A 9,599-nucleotide genomic window follows, 5' to 3' on the forward strand; every position below is an offset into this window, starting at 1 on the left:
GTAAACGTTGGCAATAAAAATTGGAGATTCTCATCATAATTATATGGATGTGCATTTAGATGTAGGTTACAAAATCAGAATCAATTTTGCATTCATACCTCCACTAATTCACATTGACCAATTTAATCACCAAAGATATTTTTCTTTATTTTATTCAAACTTTATTTACCACAAAGTTTTAAAATAAAAACAAATAAATTAAGTAAAGATCAGACTAACAAGTCTAATTTCTTTATTAATTTCTAGACCCATATACCAAATTCAAAATCCGAAATTTCGGTTTGGTCCAAATATCTTTCTTTCTCAGTGTAAACAAAGTTTTAAACTTTGCTCTATTTCTCCATTTTATATACAAGAGCATATTTCTAATATGGATATTTTACACATACTTTCATATCAGACATTTATTTCTCATTCAAACAGAATTTGTTTTTGACATATAAATACACTATTTCATAGTGTTTGTCAAACATTCGGTTATTCCGACGAACGTCTTTGTCCGCAAACTTACCGAAAAATGGTCTAAAACCATCTCGTCAAACAGTTCTTTAGATAGAATGGCACCCGATATACTGTGATTGGCTGGAAATGATGATCACGAAAGCTCTATCCTTTATGGGGTAGCCGATTCTTAGCATGATACTGAATTCAAAGAAATATAGTAATTTTAGTATCAGCTAAGAATCAGCCAACCACAGTATATCTGGTGCCATTCTATGTAAAGAACTTCAGTATACCATCATTTATAAAACATTGCATGACTACCTAATTTTTCTCTATAATTTGTATATTGAGTTCATTGAGCCTAAATATTAAGTAAAAGCAAAATCTGTAGGAATATGTAGAAAACGCGTTGCTGATGAAACTATGAAACTTAAAGTAATGCGGAAGTTCGAGAAGGAAATAACAGTACTTGGGCCACATACCATTGATGTTATTGTCAACGATGATTCCTTCTAAATTATTTGAAAATTGATTTTTCATGTTTTATCACCACATTGATTTTAAAAGAAAAATAATGATATGATTTGAAACTAATTATAACATAAATATTTATAATTAATATTAATTAATATTTTTTTATAAATTTGTAAAAAATATGGTTATAACTTATCGATTATCATTAATATAACAATATAATATAATAGTAGAAATAGAAATATAGTAAGTTACAAAAAAAAAGAAATAGAAATATAGCAATATTTTACAATTTTGATCTATTATTTAATTACATACTGTTTATTACTAAAAAATCTTCAAATTTTAAGCAGTTTTTTTTAATTTGCAATTTTCTAATCCTAATACAATTCAACAATCTTTAGAAATTTAATTTAGTTTTATGGTTTGATAATTATATACCTAACAAAAAAATTCTTAATTTTATAGAATTTGATTTAATATATTTTAACAAAAATAAATGGATAAGAATATTTTCAGGATTATGAAATTTAAATGTATACATGTATATTATTAAATATAAATTTAAAGATATACATATATTATTAAATATAAATCAAATATATATTTTATCTTAATTTTTGTATATAATTAAATTAAAATTTAAAACTAAAATTTTGTAAACAAATAATAAAATTGTAAAATAACAAAATTTTAAAACTTTTTATTTTGAAAATAGTGCAGGAAAACACCTAGTATTTGAGAAATTGAAATGCTAAACTTTCTTGATGATGAGAAAAATATGAATATACTAGCCCTGCGAGTTTTGGTTTATTTGGATCCGGTATTTTCGGTTTTATTTTATTTCGTTCGGCCACAATCCTACCGAAGTGAACCGAAAAAATCGGTTCGGTTCAGTTTGATTCAGTCCGGTTTTCGGTTATTTTTGGTTTTTAATTTTATTTCCGAATTAACCGATTATTTTTGTTTTGGTTAGATTTTGGTATTATTTTCTTACAAACTCGGATAGTTCCTGTTAAATTCGATTATTTCGGGTAATTCGGTTTGGGTTTTTGGTTAATTTTGGGCATTTTTGGATATTTTTGTTTTTTCATATTTTTTTTTCAAAAAAAAGTTTCAAAAACCGAACCAAAAGTCGAACTAATCTTTAAAACCATAGCCGAACCGAAAACCGAAAATTTCGGTTCGGTTCGGTTCGGCTTAATCGTTCGGTTTTAAACCGCAGGCCTAGAATATATGATCATCAAATTAATGTGGGAAATATTCTTAATGATGAGGGAGGAGATATCGAGACCAAAAGAAGTTAGTTTAGTTACAACTAGTTCCATTATATTTAGAGACAGAAAATTGTTCTTCGGAGATCTGAATGTCTCTATACAATGTTTCACAAATTAATGATGGATTTTAATTATTTATTTGGTGCCAAAGAAATTCACTAATACATTTGATTAATTAGAGAGACATACAGTAGATTTTCTCCTTAATTATATGTCTAACTAAGTACCCCTTTTAGGTCAAACAAATGTATAAATATATATAAAGAGAGGATCCAGAGTAATCTGGTCTTGTCTTTACCATTTTGGATCATGTCCATCACTCCAGGTCCTGACTGCTACTTCAACTGCCTGTTTCACTGCTTCAGCATCCATTCTTTCACCATCATCATTCTGGATTAATTCAATAGATAGAAATTAATATGTATAAATCGTTTGTGATAATTTTGAAGTATGGACTAGTATATAATGATGGCGAGGTAGATCAGTGTGTTTACATTTGATGAACCAACAGCATGCATGCTAAATGAGTCTGTACATGAAACCGTAGCTTCAACAACCTCAAGTCCAAGATCTTCAAAGGCTTCAAGAAGACAAACCAACATACCTCCATCATTCTTCCTTGACGTTATATTTATCAAGAATCCATTCTCTAGGGTTTCCACTATTACCTATCGTCAGTTAAAAACCCCAAAATCAATTGAAGCTTCTTAATGTAAATGCTTCAAAGACCCAAGGGGTACATATATATGTTTATATACCATGGGATCGGTAGGATCACAGAAGTATTGCTCAGACGTGGTCCCATTGTTGATTTCTTTGACTTTCTTCTTAAGCTTTTTGATATACTTTGATGCATCCGCTATGATCGATGTTTCGCTCTCCTGTAAAATACTATGAGATATCATTGGTATGGTCGAGTTTAGATTTCCAAGAAATTTTCGCATTTCATAGGATCATATTTGGCTCTTTTATATATATATATATATATATATATATATATATGTGTGTGTGTTCATTACGGCTTCTAACGAATAAAGAAACTATTAGTTGAAGATTGACAAAGAATAAAATTCCAATAACAGAATCTGTTAGTCAATATCTAAGTTTAATCAATGTATAAATGAAAAATAAAAGATATAGAATCACCCTAGGTTGGTGTGTGTTTCTGAAAATATGATTAATGGAATATCTATGATTTATGGTACATTTATAAATAGTATGACTGAATTGGTCTATGAATAGAGAAGAGATCGAACCATATCAATATAAAGAAATAAAGCTAAAAATAGAGAATGGTGGAATCTAATTACAGCATGTGAGTTAGTGACTGAACGAAGTAATTGAAACTTCTCACGCATAGAGGAATCATTCTTGTTCCGCGAAACCATTCTTCAATGCTTTAGCTTCTCCTCCTCCTCTTTGGATTCTCTTCTATATAGAGTAAGAAAGAGGAACTAGATATCTGAGTTCATTCAATGTTTATAGGATCCTCTCGTCTCTCACATGTCAGCCTTGTATTCTGATATGATCTCTTCATCGCTATTCGCTACAAACTGTGATATATAGGGACAAATTCGTTTGTTATCTCGTGAGTTGCTTGATTGCCTCTGTGTCCAGTTACACATTATTCTATGTAATACTATAATATTATATAACTATGCAAGAATTAATCTGTTACAAAAAAAAACTACGCAAGAATCAATATTCGCGAACGTGAATATAACTATGCAAGTGCACGTGTAAGGGTAGTTTTCGATGAACGATCTTGCACATTTACATCTAGAAACAATCATTGATAAACTTTGTATAACTAAATGGGAGCGCATAAAGTAAAGATAGGAATAAACTCAGACAACATGACCTTCAAGATCTAACACAGTTTTTTTGTTCCTTTACAAGAAAAGAAAACCATCTCGCATATATAAAATTTGAAATCCTCGTTAAGATTAGTCTGGTTAAGTGAAAAAGCATCTCCAATGTTCAAAACATATACTATCTTCGTTCATGAAAATAAGATTTTCTAAAGTTTTCATTTATTAAGAATATCCACCAATAAAATTTAATCAATTCAAATATTTACAATTAATATTTCTCAAAAGTATACAAAAGTACCTTAAATATATAGAAAATCTATCTTTGTGTAACAAGAATAAAATCTAAAAAATCTTATTTTCGGAAACAGATGGAGTATATAAACTAAGACCTATTAATTATTGAGATCAGACCTCGCTCTTAGAATCTATCTCGCTCTTAGAATCTTTAGTGGATATATATATATATTGCAATCTAAGGAAAGTATTATATTTTATATGGATTCAAATGGTATACCTATTTAGAGTTTAGGAAGCGGGTTAAACTCGCCCGCTTGATCAAGACCCTGGAGTTAAATCAATTTTTGGTTTAAAAATCCAATATGTATAATCTGCAAAGAAAAACTATTATCTACATATATATCTTTTGCCTAAAGTTTGTAGAGAAATTGCGGAACATGCAGATAATAGTTATAATAAAACTTAATATTTAATTATATAAATGATTTATTAAAAATATGAATAAAATATTTATAATTAAAATAATAAAAATATTTTATATATTTTTGAAAATAAATTATTATTACGGTTTGGTGGATACCGTAATTCAAATTCAATTGACCTATACTATACCCATTCCATAGTGGATCAAACAGGGCAGGACCACAGATAATGACTCATATTTCCAACACTATACCTATCTAACATATAATAGATAATATATAGTTCTATTTTTCTTTCTTCCATGTTTCTAACAGAGTAATCTGCAATAAATGAATTCTCAATATCTTTTTCTAACTGGTGATAAGCTAGTGGAGACCATTAACTAGTTCATCCATTCATAACTAATAGTCAGAGCCGTGCTGACCCTTATAGTAAAAAGGCAACCGCCTCAGGCCTCGAGTTTTCAACTAGAATTTAGGGCCCCAAGTTTATAAATACGTTACCTTAGGTTTATTGTTAGTTTATATGGGACTAACTGATATTTAAATGTATTTATGAAATATTGATTGGTTATATTCATTTTGTTTCATTTTACACAACAATTTTTTTTCCATGACATTTACCACAAAAAGGTAAACTCTTCTTGAACATTTTTATTGTTGTTTCTTAAAATGATTTTTACATCATGTTTTTCATTTATTTAAGAAAATTAATTTTCATAAAATTGTTTTATATAATTTACACTAATATCAAAGTAGGAAATTCAAACTAAAATATATTTATAAATGCTGTCCCAATAAATATATTTATAAATATATTTCAAAAATCCGATAATTCATTATAAACAAACAAAGCATGTCAACTTTATCTTTTAATAATATATTAAACACCCAAAATTTAGAAACTATGGTTATTCTTGTTTTAACACAATTTTTAAGCTTATAGTTCAATTTTATCTAAAATAACAGATATTTTTTTAAAAAATGTTAAATTGCCTTAGGCCCCGTAATCTGTAGGCACGGCACTGCTAATAGTGATACATTCATCACGTTTAAAGAGAGATCCCAATTGTGAACCTCAAAAGTTGAAGTGTGTCTTCGTTACTAGTCCGGGCATTGGACCCGAAAACCAAACAAAAACCGAACTAGAAAATCAAGACCAAAACCGGACTAAAAATTACAAAATCCGATCCTATATTTCTAAATCTAAAAAACCAAAACTGAACCGAAAATTGAATGGATACATGAATATTTTGAATATATTAAAAAAACAAATTACATTTAATTTTAATATATATAAATATAATTTATAAATAAAAAATAAAAAAATTCTAAAAAATGAACTACCCGAAATTTGTTTTGGTTTTTTCGGGTTTAACTCAGGTTTTTGAATTTTTTTTTGTTTTTTTTTGCTTTAAACATAAACTAACCCTGAATTATTTATAATTCGGTTTCACTTCGGGTTTAAAAGAAATGGAAACTCAAATCGAATCCAACATTATCCGAACCGATCAGAAAATTGTCTGGTTTCTAAACGGTTCCTAAACACCCCAATCTGTGAATAGACCGAACCAACCCGAACCAAAAATCCGAATACCCAACACTATTCATGACATTCCCTCTATTGTTTTTTTAACAAAATTTTATCATTAGTCGGTCCAATTTTTGTGACACTATTTCATATGCTCAAAATCTATATTTATCGCCATTGCCTCTGCCTCGTCTTAATTAATTGGTCTGGGCCAACTCTCTTCAAAGCTTTACAAACATTTGTGGGTGAGTGTATATATATATATATATGTAAAGCTTCACGAAATGAAGAAATGGCTCAAAATTCAAAAAAAGAAAAACCAAGAAGGAAGCCAAGACCTCTCTATGGAGGAAGAAAAGCATAGAAAGAAGTGAACGACGTGAATAAAAGCAAACAGAAGAATGTTTGTCTGTCATTTTGGAATGCCTCCAAACACACCTCACGGGGATCTTTATTATAGTTCCCTCATGCATCACTCCTCACTATCCACCATCTAATTGGTGTATAATATATATACTTAAATATAATAAATATGTATATATGCATGCATACATAAAACATACACACCGATGATCACGAACCTACTATTTTTTCCATCTTTTTTTTTTGTAAACAACTACCTTTTCCATCTTTTATTGTAAAATACTACCAAGACCATATATACACACATTCACAACGTAATAAACCTTTGGTCACACTGATTAGATGCAAGCACAAATCAATTTAATGATCAAAGGATATACGTACACAAAGTTTTCTTGATTTCTCCACTGCCATTTAAAAAAACATTCAAAATAGTATTGGAGGAATATGCGTATGCATCTGAGCGCATATATATATGTCATGAGAAATGTGATGAGTAGAAACTGTGGAATTGTCTATTTATTCCACGACATATAAGAGTATACCCATCAATTCACATGTGTGCTGGTTAATCATCATCACAAAATAACACTGCAGAATAGACAAGCCTTTCTTCTCACGTATAGCCTCATAGATATCCTACTATTTTCTACTTTTACAGTCTGCTTTCTCCTCTTTAATTAATTTTAATTAAAAACGATAGATAATATATGATTTTAATTGCTCGGAATTGCCAAAGAAATGACACTCACGTGATTTTCACTCCGGGAAATACATTCATATCCACATGCACAAGCACAACTTGACAATGTAAATTTTTTTGAAAAACAAATCCGTTTGATCTTTAAATCTGAGAAATAAATGTTTCGTTGCCCTGTGTATAGTAGAGAGAAAGGGACGTGAGCCTTTGATCAGAATTATAGCCAAAGTGTGTGTATAGGCTGCAACGAGTGCTTAGAAGACATATGGTATACTTAGATCAAAAGATCTGATACTGAAGCCTTTTTACAAAAAAAAAGATATGATACTGGTTCGCCAATCTATAAACTTGAATTCAGATGGAGTCAAGTTCCCATTATCTTCTACAAACAACAAAGTTGACTTGAATTCATTTAACATTTTACCAAAAAAAAAAGTTAGCTTAGAAACGAGTGTTATAATTTATCAAAACTACCAATGTAAGGAGCTAGTAGTATCTTAATGAACATCTTAATATTACAATATTATAAAATAAAAAATAAATAAAAAGAATAGAAATGATTTTATCAAAATATCTTACAACAATTCATGTTCAGTTATTTTTAATTTAAAATTTAACTATTTAACTAAATGAAAATTAAATTATTCATATTATGTGTATGTATATTTCACACTGATGATGCTCTAATATATACTATTTTCCTTCTTTTTAGTTGATTAATATAAAATTATATAGTATATGAATATATTGAATATAATATATTCATTTCTTCTTTTTCCCCTGTATATTTGCATCTGTATATTAAAACAAAATAACAAAATGTAAGATGGTCTCGTGTTTGTGACAGCTATATTTTATTTTGTCTGCTCCTCATAGTATGTATTGTATCCCTTCTTCGAATCAAATATCATTTCATGACACCTAAATGCCGATATTTATAATATTTTGATTTTCGCAAAAACTGAAAAATCAATATTTCACTACAAGAAAAATGAGATATTGTGACTACATCTTGAGACCACCTGTTTTCGTCACAATTTAGTTACGATTTTAATACGTTGTTGTGACTATGTTTCTTCGTCTTAATTCTGTAGTTATTTTGTCACAATATTGTGACGATATAAGTCGTTGCAAGGTTTCGTCACAACTAAATACGTAATTGTTACTATAGTATTAAACGTAACAGTCGTGACAGAATGGTGACTATATGTAGCGTCACAAAGTGGATACGAAACTGCGACAGAAATATGAGTCTCTGTTTGTAACTTAACTGTGACTCAAATTTAGTTGCTAATTAACACCAAATAAAACAATTTATCGTTGCAAGCATTACATGATTGGTTACAAGTTTAGTTTATAACAAATATTTACATAATAACAAAAACCATTTAAAAAGGAAAAATTCTTTTACAAACATATGCTAATGTTACGTATATAACAATCTTTAAGAACTATATTCCTTATCTGATATAGAATATACTTTACTATTTCCTGTTTATATTATTAATTAAAATCATGATATCAGAAAAAATCATAATATATAGAAAACATACGACCATTAAAAACATATCAGAAAGAATCCAATTACAATAACGATAGAAATAAGAAAATGTTGATCCAGTGCACGTTGAAACACTAACACATGTACATGGTCAACAAAAATTTAGACTTTGCTGCAATGCAATATGAAAACGTTGATCCAGCGCACGTTGAGACACTAACACATGTACATGGTCAAGCAGAAGATTTTGAGTATATGGAAAAGGAAGTAGAACTTAGATCAGAGGCCGAAGATGGAAATCATGATATCGAACTAAGTGATAAAGACTCTGATTAGTTTATTAGAAAATTACGTACGAAAAATTTAATACTTTTCAAAGACAAAATTTGGGTTCACCCACTTTTAAATTCACCTCTATTAAATTTATTTTTAAATTGATAAAAAAAAGAATAACGCTAATTTTAACGATACTGACGCCGCCAACTAAACCGTAAATTTTATATTATAAAGTATAAACCTTATATCCTAAACCTAAACCCTATACCATAAATCCAAATTCTAAACCCAAATTCTAAACTCTAAATACCCAAACCTATACCTTGAACCCAAATCGTAGAAGAAACATTCTGTTGGACCTAACATTTATTTTGTAAGTTTTTAAATTAAATACACATTTATATTTTATAGTTAAACATACATTAAATCACTAATGTTCATTTCTTTATATTGCTATCCATGTTTCCAAACAATATACTTATTTCTTTATACTACTATCAATGTTTCCAAACAATATACTTATTTCTTTATAGTACAATGTTTCCAAACAATATATTTTT

At 28.7% G+C, this 9,599-nt stretch overlaps 1 protein-coding gene across 1 annotated transcript; it reads right to left on the bottom strand.

The window, feature by feature from the left end:
• Positions 1 to 280: 280 nt before the first annotated feature.
• Positions 281 to 3,736, bottom strand: LOC108839262 (uncharacterized). Its single transcript, XM_057008799.1, has 5 exons — positions 3,506 to 3,736; positions 2,954 to 3,076; positions 2,690 to 2,863; positions 2,494 to 2,585; positions 281 to 642 (listed from the first exon to the last, which is right to left on the bottom strand). Exons 1-5 carry the CDS (start codon positions 3,581 to 3,583, stop codon positions 549 to 551), a joined length of 561 nt encoding a protein of 186 aa, XP_056864779.1. The 5' UTR covers positions 3,584 to 3,736; the 3' UTR covers positions 281 to 548.
• Between the last annotated feature and the right edge of the window lie 5,863 nt (positions 3,737 to 9,599).

Source organism: Raphanus sativus, chromosome 4, assembly GCF_000801105.2.
Source record: "Raphanus sativus cultivar WK10039 chromosome 4, ASM80110v3, whole genome shotgun sequence".
Taxonomy (NCBI): Eukaryota; Viridiplantae; Streptophyta; class Magnoliopsida; order Brassicales; family Brassicaceae; genus Raphanus; species Raphanus sativus.

Excerpts from the sequence above, each read along its gene's own strand:
- LOC108839262 (XM_057008799.1), bottom strand. The coding sequence starts at position 3,583 with ATGGTTTCGCGGAACAAGAATGATTCCTCTATGCGTGAGAAGTTTCAA. Across the intron at positions 3,077-3,505 it reads CAGTCACTAACTCACATGCT|GAGAGCGAAACATCGATCAT; the intron begins GTAATTAGATTC and ends AGTATTTTACAG. Across the intron at positions 2,586-2,689 it reads ATGCTGTTGGTTCATCAAAT|AATGATGATGGTGAAAGAAT; the intron begins GTAAACACACTG and ends GAATTAATCCAG.